This window comes from Cyrtonyx montezumae, unplaced genomic scaffold, assembly GCF_038088225.1.
Source record: "Cyrtonyx montezumae isolate F1298 unplaced genomic scaffold, pur_monq_1.0 scaffold_3, whole genome shotgun sequence".
NCBI lineage: Eukaryota > Metazoa > Chordata > Aves > Galliformes > Odontophoridae > Cyrtonyx > Cyrtonyx montezumae.
Window position 1 is genome coordinate 85,328,817 of NW_027072034.1, and position 14,930 is coordinate 85,343,746.

Genomic DNA, 14,930 nt, shown 5'->3' on the forward strand with positions numbered 1-14,930 from the left:
ATTACATTTATTTTTTAAAATGTGAATTTTCAGAACCCCAAGAACAGAGATTTTTCTTTAGGAAACTGCTTCATTATAACTGAGCTTTCAAGGCTTGTGTTGAAAGCAAGATGGCATGCACAGAGTTTGGAACAGGTTTGGTACCAAGAATGAATCTATACATTGAGAAGATCATACAATCCCTGCTGCTGTTTGCACTATAGCTAACTCAGCTGAAGCTAGCTTCATTATTACTCCCTGTTCTTCTTAGTTACTTGGAAATATATGGGTACAGGTGAGCCTGACAAAATGAGATGTCAGTGTATGGGGAACCTCAACAATAACAGTCATGTATTAAAAAGCTCAGAGACATCACAAAAAAATGCACTACTGCATTTATGAGAATGAACAAGATCATATTACAGAAGATTGACAGAGCAAGGAAGAGGTACAAACTGTGTTTTACAAAGTAAATATTGAATATAATAACTAAACATTTAGAAAATAATTTCATGAATAAAACAAATCAGGACTTTTAATATCTTTAACTTCTTTGAACCTGGTATTAAAAAAAACAACAAAACTTGGTCATCGTGCACATCTTAGACTTGGTATGAGTTATTTCCAATAAAATATTCTTTGGATTTCTACATTATAACACTTTGGATGTGCTGACATTTTTAGTGCAGTAATTTGCATTTGATACATATTTCACAATAATACTTTTTAAATGACTCAGGGTAAAATCTTACATAATCAAAACAAGTCCTATGTGATTATGGTTTTTTTTTCTTTCCAATTTTCAAATACAGTTTTCAAGTCCTACTGCAAAGGAAGACTCAATGAATTATAATCACCTCAATGGCATCGTCGTACATTTTTCTTGCTTCTGTGTCCGTCTTGTCTGACATAAGCCAGGCTTTCAATAAATATTCATAAAAGCTGTCTCCCAGCCCACCCACGGATGTGTGATCTGCAGGAAGGAAAGAGGGAAAAGAAAAAGTTGAAGAGCTTATACAATAGTACCTTTCATTTTTTTTTTAAATATAGCCTTATATTTGATTATATATTACTGTACAATTATCATTATTTTAAGTCTATTTAGTAGAACAATGCTGTAATGTATCTCCTTCAAACCTTTTTCATAGACCTGGATACTCATAGCAGGTAGTGTAATTTTCCATGCACACTACTTGCCTTCTACACAGGCTGTGCCTTATATCATAAATTTAATTAAACCAAAGTTTTTACTTAATTCCACAGTACCTAACTGTTTTGCTGCTAGGGTTGTATATATTATATGTGCGTGTATGTATATTAAAATATAAGAGCTTAGTATCCAGGACACAACTAGGTCATGTGGCTGGCTACAAATCACCATAAACTATAAGGAATTTAATTTTTTCAAGAGATTTTTACTTCCAACAGAACAGTTACTTAACAGACTAATTAATTTCTAAAAGTAAATGCTCTTACTTAAATTCCTCCTTGTACACCACAAGCCCTGTTCTGTTCCTCCATGCCTGAGCAGCTACACCATGTGCTACTCTGCAAGGCTGTATGAGTACTTGAATTCAGCACCTCATAACCTAGATCTCCTAGTGTGCAGATTATTTTTGTCACCTCCTTCCTTTCTTGCAGAGATGACCTTTCATGAGTAGTGTCATTGACTGACATGTGCTGACAGACAAGCCGACAAGTACCTATGTTTTCCATCTTAGTGACTATCACACATCCTCCTCAGACGAAGTTTACTGGCGGTCTGACACTTTCAGAGTTCCTGTTCCAACCAAGGTAAGCACTCTCTCAGTATACATATTTCATTCAGAAAGTATTATGATCTCTGAGATTTAATAAGCATTTCCAAGCAGAGCAGTATAGAGCCTCTTCATTCTCAGTATGACAGCTGGCATCAGAAGTTTCAGTCTGCTCAATACAGTGAGGAAATATTTAAGAACGACTTTGTCGCAATGCCAGAAATCCACTGAACTATGCACAATTGTTATAATCATGCAACTCCCCTTTTACTGTGTGGGGAAGAAAAAAAATGAAAAAAAGAAAAAGATGGAACATCTTAACATCTTTAAACTTCCTGAGAAAAGTGGTATTATTTACAATCTTTCTGGGATAAAGGTGTAAAATACAGAGTAGAACTCTCCTGTTTTTTTTTTATTGCAAGCACTGTCATGTTCTGCATGCCTCTTTGTCTTTAGAGTTACAAGCAGTAATTCACAGCTGGCAGATGCTTTTACCTGGAATTCTTCTTGCTTCCTGTCATCTCCTATGCTAATTACTCAAGGATTTCTGAACATACATAGAGGTAAACAGAAAGCCTGTTAGGTTCCCCACGTGTTATCAGGTTGTGAATTTGGGGGAAATAATTTCATACCCCCTTTTTTCATCCTAGCATCTCTGAGAGACTTTGACATCCAATTATTCCATGGTTTAACTAAAATCAATGAGCCTTCTAGTTCTAAGCTGTAAGAGGGCATTCAGGCAATGAGTCATTTTCTTCCTCAAATGCAAGCACTAGAAATTACTCCTTCAAGGAACAATTCAATTCTCACACAGACAGAAGAACTAAAGGTCCGTGATTGTCAGAGAAAAATAAACAAATCATCTCAAGACTTCAAAGCTACAGCTCTTGTCAGCACTACTCAAGGGACTGCCTTCAAAAGAGATGTAGCAAAGAACTACTCCAGCCTCTTCTTCAGCCGAGTTCCATCACTCCAGAGGCTGCTGCCAGCACTACTACTGCACCAGGTGTGTCTCACAGATGTTAGAATGGGGCTTCCGCTGACTCTGAACAGCATTTCTCTTCTAGCTTCTCCAGCTGGGTCCAGGGCACAAGAGTAGGAAGACGACTGGAAAATCATTTCACTCTTGAATTGGGAAATCCATGTTTCAAGTGACTTTCCAAAATCAATTATCAAAAGTGCTCCCTTTTTCACCCCTGCTTCTTCAGACAGTCATTTGAGAACTGCCTTCATGCCCTGGTCAGCAGCTCTCTTCCTCCTCCACATTCCTTCTCGTCTTGGTTGGAAAGCACAAGGAAGGCAGGAGCCAGTGGCATCAGGACACACAGCACAGAGCCACCTCCAAGGCAGCCTCTTCTGCACCATTTCTGTGTGTTCGGTGTATTGAGCTATGCAAGTCTCTCAGGTGCAGATTCTCCTCTCATTCAAGCAGAGAGACAAAAGCACGTTAAGGTAAGAAGTTCCTAAGGGTCTCAGATCCCTGTATCAGGGCACTGTTTGTTGCCATTTTGCATACCTCACACCAGAATTTGCTGCATTTTTTCTAAGGACAGCAAGTAGAAATAACTAAAAATTAAAGAACATTTTGTGTCAAGCTGCTCCCATTTAGCATGGAAATACCAAAGCAGTATTTTTCAAGATCCTTTAAAAAACATATAACTGATGAAAGCCATACATTTCATGTACGTAGAGTGGTCATCGCATACCACTCTACCCTACACAGACAGCTCCCTACCCAAACTTATTGTCATATGGTCCACAGTGGTTATCCTCTACTGCTCTTTCTGCTAAAACTCAGACTCAGATTTAAGCTCAGCTCAAAACGTTTTACTTATAAAAATGTTTTGCACATAAGATATTTTTAATTTTTTTAATCAGCCCTATCCTTGCATGCCTATCCAGAGAACAAAAGGCAGAGGTCATAATTAGAATAGCAGAGTTTGTGATAGGGACTTGGCACTACTCTTCAGCAGAGAGCTTTGAAGGTATTATGTTTAAAAAGTTTAAGTATTTGCAAATTTGAACATGGATTTAATTTTTCACATATTTGATCTATAAAGAATTATGTAATCAGCTCTATGTCATCTAAAGCTTTTTACCGTAAAAAGCTATTTTGCAGTGAAATCCTGGAGGAAAATTCTTTCCAGATAAGACAAATATAGCAAAGAGAACAGAAGTGTGAAGGCATATCCAATATGGCAGAAAGCACATATTCTATTCAATGACAAGTATACATTTTTGGAACAATCACTCCTTCGAAAAGAAGACAAATTAAGATTCTTACATCCTTCCCTTCTTTCCCCCACCCTTCTTTTTTTTTTTTTTTTTTTAAATAGGCAAAGATGATCTTTTTCAAAAGGGAAAAGATTCCAGTCAAGGATTCCTAGGAAATTCTTATTCTAAATGAGAAAGGGCAGTAGGGTCTGTCACAAAGAATATTATAAACATTTGCAACCAAATGCAATTACGTAGGTCACTCTAAAAGTAACGCTTTCTATACATTTCCATGGAAACTACAACAGATACAAAGAGCACAACAACATTATTTGATAGAGCAAATTCACAACTACAAAACGCTATTTTTCAACACAGTCACCACCATTAGCTGTGCATTTTCTCTAGCAATTAACAGTAACCAGCATGCCACACTCATCAAAATCTGCACCAACAGAGATGACCCACAGTTACTGTCACCACCACTGAAATGCACTCACAGTGCTCACATCCACTGTTTGGCTCAACAAATGTCAATGAACATCAATAGGTACAAGTGCTTCTGCAAAGCTTCATGCATTCAATGACATGTTTGGTTCATTCACGCTTCCATGTCAGACAACAATTTGTCAGATTGCCACTCTGATGCCATCTGTCACAAGACAACAAAATGCAATGGGACACTGGAAGAAAAGGTTCAACCACTGCTGCAATACCACCAAAACCTGCCTCTGACATCATGGGCCATCATAAAAAAAAAATAGGAGGCATTTCTTTTGGAACAGCCTTCAAACAAAAAGCACTACATTTGTTTGTCATATACCTGAAAGCATGGGCAAGCCTCTACAGTCTGCCTGTTTACTGGGTTCCTTTTCACCAGAAAATGCAAAACAAAATTTCAATTGAAGAACAAAACTATTTACACCTCATAGGAACACTTTAGCCCTGAGACTTCAAAAGATTTACATCCTGTAAAATGTTTTCTTTCTTAATAAACAGTATGCAATTAAAAAAATAAATCACTCAACTTCATAGCAGTATTTTAATGAGCTTTTAATTTACCAATAAAGGATGACATACATGCAGTTACATATTATTCATGTCTCAGCAAATAATCCAAAAATCACATTTATCTTTTTCCTACAGACCAAGTAGAAACCCTTTAAACTCTCACACCATCTAATAACTTTAAATTCAGTTTTATTTTCAATGATATTCATATCAGCAATCAATTTTCTCACTGTTGAAGAAGTCTTCTACAAAGAGAGCAGGGCAACTATTTCAAACGAAACACAGAAATACTCAGTAGGTCAGAAAAGAGGGTGCCTGGTTTCTAACTGTAATGACAATGAAGCTGAGCTTGGGATGGGACAGAGAGTCATTCCTTGATGATTGGTTCTTTATAAACAAAATGGTTTCTTCAGAAATTTGGACAGACAAACTTATTTTTTCCTCAGACAGCTCTCCAGGGCTGAGACAGCAAGGCTTTCTAATCTCAGTCACATCTGAGGCATTATATCTGGATGAAATTTTGGGACTTGTTTAATCCAATCCAGACACTATGCATTCACTCAGCTTATTCTCATTTCTAACACTCAGATATACCCAATGGCTGCAAATAACTTCCTTCAGAGCCAGTCTGTAAACAAACTGCAGTGGTTCCCATGAATAGAATTAGGACAGCAGGAATGCAAGGTAAAAAATGTGACTTCTCTAGTTTAGGGGAAAGGTTTGGTGCAAGCAGAGAGATGTTCTCCGCAACAACATAAAGCCCCCTAAAGATAACATTAGTAATCAAACCTGCTCTAATGAAGGTCTACATGCTCTCAAGAGAAAACAAAATATGTGTAAACAATTTTTAAACAGTTGGCTTGAAGCAGTTAATGTCAGTTTAATGAGGCAAATTAAAAACAGTCCATGATTTGCTAAACCTTCTCTTTGTGCCTTAATTGTACAATTGTCATTTCCTGGCAATGCACAGGAATAAAGTAAGAAGCCAAGCACTGCATTAAAAACAAGACATCATGCAATACAGACAGGGCAGCCCCATGACCCAGGTGATGCTCTGCCATTAGAGCAGTGCAGAGCAATAGCCATGCCCCTTCCTGATTCCTTCCTCCTGCACTGCCTTAGCAATTATTAGGCTTGCACTATTTACTGCAGACAGAGTGAAGAAGGTGACACAAACAGCTAAGCAGAAGTATATTTTGTGTGCCCAACACTGTACCAGCATATAAGCACAAGCAGCCAGAGAGGAGGATCAGTTAAAATGATAGTATTTCAATTTATGAATTTGCAACTGATTTATGAATTTGGAACACTGATGGTATTTTTAAATATATACGGTTAGGGGAGAAAAGTGCAAAGAATTAGAAATCTGGGAATCCATAGAAGAAATTCAAATCTTGTAACAGGGAATATTAATTACTTATGAGTCTAAAGCAAAAGGAAAACTGACTTAAATCTGCATGTAACACAATAGCCAATAGACTGGAAACACCAAGATGAACAAACTGCTGATTCTTTTCAAGCAAAATATTAATAATACTCAATTACTGTGTAACAAAAGAACAACATAGTAAAAGGCAAGGCTCATGCTCCTAACATTCTGTCTTTGGCAAAGAACTGCTGTAATTAAGTCAGAAAAGGATTTTCAGAATGGGATAGGTAACTGGGGGGAGTAGTAAAGTGATTTAGCTAATATGATACTTCATTAGGAAGTGCAGACATCCCATTGCCATTTGTTGTTCTGGTATCGATTGGCCTTACATAAAGCAAAAAAAGATCCCTTTTTTAAATAGGAAACTTAAAGAATTGCTCTTCTGTTTATCTTCTGAGTAGCTCCGATAAAATTTCAGTTCAATCTTCACTTTATGTACTTGGGCTTAATGCTCCTCAGCTGCTTTAAATAGGTGCAAGCTCCCTTTCTAATCCTTTAATCCAGAAATCTGAAGCCCTAGAAACTGCAGTTGCTGCAATCCACAGTGGAAGTTCAATCTAAGCCACCGTAGATGGCTCAAAAATCACAAAAACTTGCAAATTAACTGCAGTGGAGGCAGCCCTGATAAAAGGAGGTGGAGGTGCAATTTTTTGTCAGATATGAATCATTTATCACTAAGAAACATGTTACCAGCATGAGAATTTTTCTAAAAACGTGCAGATTGCCACATAAAAGACCTACATTCAAAAGGCATATTTAAAAATGCAATACCAGCGATTCAGAAATTAGGAGACAGCTGAGCATACATTACTTGCTGTTCTAATGCCTGGTGTCACAACAGATTCAAGCATGAAGAAAAGACCAGCTCAGCTTTTCTCAGCCTGGGGATGTGTGATGATGAATGCACTGCACACACAACTCCAGGGATCTCAGCAGCTGAACTCTAAAAACTCCATATGGAGAAAGTAGATGCAAATACTTTTCAAAGGCTTGAAAAAATATGGGTGGTTTTGTTCTCTGGCAGTCTGAAAACAAATAACTCCCATAACACTGAATATCCAAACCATGAGATTTTTGAGGTTCTCAACTGTACACTAAAAAAACAAACAAACAACCATAAAATTGTAATCAGGGCACTACCATATTGCATCTCTAACTTCATTTAGAAATGGTTGAGGCATTTTTGTCAAAGTTCTTACCAAAAAAACCCACAAAACAAACAAACAAACAAACCACAAATGGGCAAGCTTGAGGCAGACAGAACATTCCACATGGAATTTGGAAGCTGCAAAGCAAACATGAGCAATATCTTCACACAGATCTCCAGGATGAGAGGGCATTTTGCCTTGTCGCTCCAAGGCAATCCAATTCCTAACAGAACTTCAAGATAAAAAGTATACATAAGGGAGATGTATTCTTCATCCACAGAATAAAAGTATAGGCCCTCTCCCCCTACTTGTCACCATACTGTATTTCTCATATGATCATCAGAAGGTACATCCCCTCACATAGCTCAGAATGTAGAAGACTTAAAGAAAACAATGCACTACTAAGTATCTTCTGAACTATAATACTTGTCTAGAAAACAATCTTGATTTAATTGTAAACCGTCAGCTGCACAGCCTCCCAAATTAAGTGATACATTAAGATTAAAATGACCACAAGTAACTTTAATAACGCCGTAACAGGTTTCCAAGTGGACTTTTACAAACCTGCTTTTGATAGGAAATGAATGAGTTAAGATCGGTTCAAAAATAGTTTAGGTATCTGGAGGCTCTGGTACAAAAAACAACTACTAAAGAAATACTAGATTTCCAAAGGAGCTCAGGCTTTAAAAACTCGCAGAATACATGTCAAGAGATACACTTTTAGTCCCCAGACATTTTAAATTAGCTGTCTTCTAGGTCAACAATCTAACACTCAAGAAAATCAGGTGGTATCTTAAGACACATTTGATCCTATTAATACAGACTGATTTATAGTGAAGAAAAACAGTGTGAATTACAGCTGCTAGAGGACAAAGTGCATATTCTAGATTCTGATGCACTCCCCATCAATAGCCTGGTATAAAACAGAAATACTCAGTTCATTACATATCACGATATGCAAGCACTTCTATAACCCAGTTACACTATATCTGAATCTTGAGGAATTCTTTATATGGACATCCTTTGAAATACATAATTCATATAAGTATTTAACCTTCCAGTAATACCAGCATCTTCAATAAACAAATCTTCTATTTGTTCAAGTTTTTCAGCATCCTAATGAACAGAACAGCAAAACATCTTAACCTTGCAGACTTACAAAAACATATTCTTGTAATGCACCACTCTGCTGTATTTCATTAAAACAAAGCTTTAACAGATTAACTTGCTCTTGGCTTCTAATGAATAATCAAATTTGAATGCAATATTTTCTTGGAACACAGTTAATAACATTGGTACGTAGTTGTAAAGCAAAAGGGCAAGGAGAATTCCCCATCAGAGATTACACAGATTATTTTGTATTCATAACGCATACATATTTTGGTGAGAAAAAATAAGGAAATCTGCCAGGACAGCATAGAAAATTAAACAGCAGAGAACCACTCTGAACTCATCTGCAACTGGTACACACATCAGCTATAGGAAGACTAGAAAGCATGTTCCATTTCTATTTGCTCAGAATGTACTGGACTGTAAGCAGATTTTAAACTGAAAACAAACAACAAAAACAAAGCTCAAATAAAAAATGCCTGCATCCAGTCCCCAAACTAACCATCACATACACAGCATATCTCCAGTTACATAACTGATGTGTAAGTAACAAATTAAAAAAAAAAATCTACTTGCTAAATCAAACAAATATGCAAAAACAAAGTCAAGTTGGAACTACATCTTCAATAAAAGATTTTAATCCTGAATCATTTATATTTCAGAAAGAAAATCTTTTCCTTAGCTCCAATAGGAAAAAAGATAAAATCACCCAAGAATGAAAGCACTAAAAACTAATATCCAACAAAAAAATTTGTTGGGCAGTAGTTTTTAGTTGGAAAAAAAATTTGCAAAATGTTTTTTTGAAAACACAGGCCTACTTCACACAATTATTTTCATTTTCTTTTAGATTTTGACAGGACTTGACAGTACATTTCCAAATTTGTTCTTCTTCCTCCTCTTGGTATTTTAGATTTCTAACTGTTGCATATAGATTATTTTTAGATTGGTATAAATCATATTTTTAATAGTGGTATTAAGAAATTACTTTGCCTAGGAAAGACATTTAGTAAACAAACAAAATAAGAAGAAAATGCAAAATGATCTCATAAAGGAAAACATCAACAGTTTCACTAGACAGATTTTCTAATATTATCATGATTCTCACTAACTGTAACTAACGATCAACTTGTTAATTTATATTACAATTCTATTTTTAGATTTTGAATTCCTTTAATCTTTTGAAAGACTATTTCATTCTTTATTATTCATTTTACCTTACAATTTGCAGGGTTTGTAATCTGCCAGAATTAGATGTAAAGACTGAAAAAAATTGGTCTCTAACTTATTTTTAACAGTGAAAGTCCAGATAACTGAGATTCAGTCACTTACTTCTCAGTCTCTGCGATGCAACGGGAAGTTTTCACTCAAGAAAGTCACTCATATTTTGAACAGATCTTCCCCTGTTCTTAATTAATCCTTCCTTATTCTTGTAAGTGGGGATATGTACAATGTGAAAACACTTTCTTTGCCAAATGATCTGGCTAAGTATTACTGAATACAAGAGAAATAACAAATAAGGAAACTGATAAACACCCAGACATTAACAAGCTGGTGGTAACTTTTCAGATCCTGATTGATGAGCTCCTGAAGATGCCACTCAGACACAGCCTTGGAGAATTAACCCAAATATCATACTGATAAGGGGCAAATTTGACTGTCATGAATATACCTGAGGAAACTGCTGGGCTGTGCAAAACATGGGGCAACTTAAGGGGTTTGTGACTTCATGCAAAATGTACTATTGGATATTAAGGGGAGGGTCAAAGGCAGAAAAAGGGAAAGATCAGGGTGGATTGGGGCGTGGCAAGGAGAAATGGGAGATTGGGTTGGTTAAAAGTGCCTGGCTGTAGACCTGAGCCAGGCACCTGGTGAGCAGTCAATCCTTTCTTATGAAAACCTTTTCTTCACTGTTTTTTTATCTAATCTCACTCACTATGCCACGTGTGACTGCTGTGTGGTGTAAACATCAGCAGAAAATAGGCCACAGATCACAGAGCCTGCAAGTCTAGGTGCCAGCAGCTGGAGAATGGCATGCAGCTCACAGCAAGTGGAGAAAAAGTGGGTCATGAAGCCCTAAGTTTGTGTGTCACCAAATGGAAATATCTACCTGTACTTATTCTTCCCAGTAAATTTAATCCCAAGTGCATGTCTGTACATGGAACACATTAGCAAAATGCAGGCTACTAAAAGTTGGTGAGCAGGAGGCCTGCATCTGGAAAGACTGATTTCATCATCTGGTCCAGGCTGATTTCTGGATAAGGGACCCAGGTCTAAGCACAGGCACTAAGTGATGAAGTATGCTAATATCTGAAAGACCCTGAGTGCGAGGGTGCTTGTGAGAAGAGGGCACAAAAATGAGAAGGATGAACAAGACTTTGCCACCTGTACTTATAACTAATGTTGCGTGCTATACGTGGGTGCTACATGCTCAGCTCCAGAACTGAGGAACCTGTACTGGCTCAGCAGCAGCCATAACCTGGACTGAGACAGAAATTCCCCCTGGTTCCCAAAATGCACTGGGCTGTGCTTCAACAATTAGAAAGGAGCAGTCCCCAGGTGGAGAGTCTGATGAATGTGATGGTTTCTTAACATCTTTCACAAAGCGCATTACAAACCTTTATATCAGATGGGGTTTTTTTCCTCAGTTTTCTTTTAAATGCTGACAAATAAAAGTTGATGGATGATGCTATATATCTGATAAAATTTCATGTGAAAATAGAAAAATTGTATTACTCATAATTAGCCTATTACCAGCAAGAGTTTAAATGAAGCAGTTCAGTTAATTATCCAGGTCAGCTAAAGAGCATTAGTCTAAATCCAGCTCTACAGGCAGGCGAAAAAAAAATTTAGGACCCATTATTTGTGCTGATTTAGTGAAGATAATTTAAAATAGTTTTCATGGCTTTTCCTACATGTTAAAATTGCAATATTTTAAAGAAAATGTAAATCCAATCCAGTTAAGTCCACAGAAGCATTCTCTAAATAAAATGCAGCTTGCTCTGGAAGTAATGCATTCCATTGATTTCCATGGATACTACAACAGATACGAATATCACAATAACATTTGATAAAGCACATTCTCAGCCACAGTGTTTTGCAACATAGTCACCACCATTAGCTATGCATTTTCTTCAGTGACGAACAAGAACCTTCATGCTGCACCCAAAAATATCCACGAGTGGAGGTGAACCCCTATCACCATTGCCACTGCAGAAATACACCACCCACTACCTCACTGTGCTCACACCCATTGTTTGGTCTCAACAAACATTCCAGCAGCATCAGTGAATGTCAACAGGTACATTTTTTTTCCACATCAAGGAATTCAATGACACACCTGTGCACTTTCTTGTCAGATACTCCTCTGCTGCTATCTGTCACACGGCTACAAAATATAATGGAATACTGACGGTGAGGTTCAGCCTCTTCTGCTGTACCACCACCATCTGCCTCTGATGCATGGGCCAACATAATAAACTAGGAGCCATTACTTCTGGAGCAGCCCTCTAATTTTAAAATTAAAGCTGCTTATTTTGGTTTAATTTAAGCTTGTTGAAAATGAACAACCACCACTTAAACTAAAATATGCACATCCACAAAGAAATTTGCTTTGGCATATTTAAGGGATGGTCTACAGTACAAACAACTGCAAAGAGAGAACAAAATTTATCCCATTCAAATACCCGGAGTGAAACACTACTGTACAAATGCAGAGAACTACAAGAGAGTGAGAAGATGGATAGAAGGTGCTAAGGTAGGTTAAATACTCATGTGAATCCTCTTACTTTTATCTATAAGACAGCCATCACTTTATGTATGAAAGAAAACATTTGAATTTAGTGCATTAAATAGACATATATGGACTGACACTATACTACCAAGTCTTTGTGCACCATGTGACAGAGTGCCTTTCAGCAGACTTTTTACTTGGGCCTTTTGCAAACTGATCTGAAAGGGTCTGTCTGAGGTGACGTTACCTGGCACTGCACAACAGCTAGCAGTCTGATTATTCACCAAATCAGCATTCCAGTGGTGATAATTTTAATATTGGCCATTATATTTCTAACAGCAGTGCTCAGCTCACACACTGTAAATTCGCATACTATCTTACTTTACAGTAACTTGTTATCATTTATATCACTGAGGTGGAATGAACACAAAAGGCTAGCATATAATATATATTTTTTCTTATATTCATGCATATGAAAGACATACACAGTCTAAAAAAAACAATTTTAATAAAAATGACACAATATTCTTAAAGAGTCAATAGAGGTAACAATATTGATAGATCAGTTCCAGTATCTGAGGTACGAATCCAGAGTGATTTCAACTCCTTTTCAGGAGAAAAGGAAGAAATGTTGGAACCAGATGAAAAGTAATACTTTATTATTAGCACTGAAAAGTAGAAGAGAAGAATGCACCATTTACAGAAATGGGCAAATAGAAATGGCATTTTGTTACTTGATAATGACTGAAGTAGAGTGCCAGTTTTTCAGCTGCTATTGTAGTAGGCATTTACATCTAACTTGTTTGAAAATGTACATCAGAATTAAATTTATTCAACACATCTTCATTAAAAAAAAAGTTTTTCTTCAGTGCAAAGTTATTTCTGTAATTCTAAAGTCTCTTTTTTAAAATCAAAATTCTAGTCATTATGCCTGAATAGCAGGCTACTCTAGAAAGCACTAGCATAACTGCTGACAATCATCCCGATCCACTGTGTGATGTTCTGATGCTTACCTCAAACTGCTCACTAACTGAAAAGCAAATCCAGCAAGCATAATTGAATGTTAACATGAGAAACTAGAATATACTTCTTGCTAGCTATTTTTAATTCAAATTTTATAGAACCTCAAGACAGATTACTGTAAATCACTTGCTTCTTATGGACCATCGCCTCAGTTCATAATTAAAAGTTGAAGCTGCCAATATACGTGTGGGCATTATGGCACTGTTTTCCAGCAAAAAAAACCCCAGCAAGACAAAAATCCTGGACTGAACCCATTCAAAAGCTTTCTACTGTGCCACTCCTAATGTTATACCAGCACATTATAAGCTTATACACAAATATTTAGCCTGTCTATGACAACCTTTTCTCCTTCTGGGTGTATCAAACTCCCCGCTACAGAGCACTAAGGACCCAGTCACACACTGCTTCCTTACAAAGTAGTTTCACGTGAAAGTAGAGATGAAAAAGTGACCAGTATGTCATTTATCTGGCATTTTTTAGGATGAGTTTTTATAGCATTCAGATGGAAAGAAATGATGGAGTGGAACAGCAGAATGAGAAGGGAATCTGTCACCAGAACTGTTCCTCAAGTGAAATACATTAAATATGGAAATTTATATTCATAAAAATGTAAGCATTACAAAGGTATAGCTATAGATAGGATTTATGGCGGCACTATACAGCTCAACTTGTCAAGAACCTGAAGCTATAGTCATGTCCTTCTTGGTGAAACTGTAACTAATTATAGACTGGTAAGTTACTTTACTGTTTATATTAGGTAACTGTACCAAAAACATTGCCTGGTATGAGTGAATTATGAATGAAAATGAATGTCTTCCTGAGTATCAAAAAAAAAAAAAGAAAGCAGAACAATGCTTGTCTCAGGGCACTGTCCCTAGAGCCCCATTCCATAGCAGTGAAATTCAATGTGCTGTTTATTTCAAGACTGAAAAGCCTGCACTCTGATAAACCAAAACGCAGCACAAATAACTCATCAGCAGCATATCTTGCATCCCAACTTAGAAGATGGTGAAAAGGTTACAGGATATCACATGCACCACTTCCCATCTCCTAACTCCAATAAGAGAAAAATCATGGACACGTGTTGAAAAAGTTTAAGTGTGGAAAAACAGACATGATCCAACAATGTAGTCAAGACCTATAATGGATAGAAATAGAAAGTCTTTGAGGAAAAGAATTACGGTTGTTGACCCCTAGGCCAAAAACTAGCTCATCAGCATCATTTAGGAACTCAAGATACATGAAGAAGACTGGGTAGCCAGCATCTCTTGTTCTTTGAGTCAGCTTTGATCTGCTTACTTTATGGTTTTGTAAACAAACATCACTTTCCCCTTCCATGAGACCTCACACCATATTTTTTTTTACTCTTACTTCCCTACATCAGCAGCTGAGATATTAATCTTCTATCTGTGAATTAAATTCACCTCATTTAAGGTTCTGATGGACAACATTACACAAATTCTGAAGTAATATGGTGTAAGATCATACATGTGCTAAAAAGTTACTTAAAACATCACAGATAATGTGCA

General features: G+C 36.8%; 1 protein-coding gene across 3 annotated transcripts in view; it reads right to left on the reverse strand.

The window, feature by feature from the left end:
• The window catches only part of MAN1A2 (mannosidase alpha class 1A member 2), a 130,694-nt gene that overhangs the window by 29,464 nt on the left and 86,300 nt on the right, over window positions 1-14,930 (reverse strand). For all 3 annotated transcript variants that reach the window (XM_065742195.1, XM_065742194.1, XM_065742196.1), the window contains exon 9: window positions 837-952. In XM_065742195.1, the coding sequence (XP_065598267.1) occupies window positions 837-952 (116 nt within the window). The remainder of the gene's footprint in view (window positions 1-836; window positions 953-14,930) is intronic.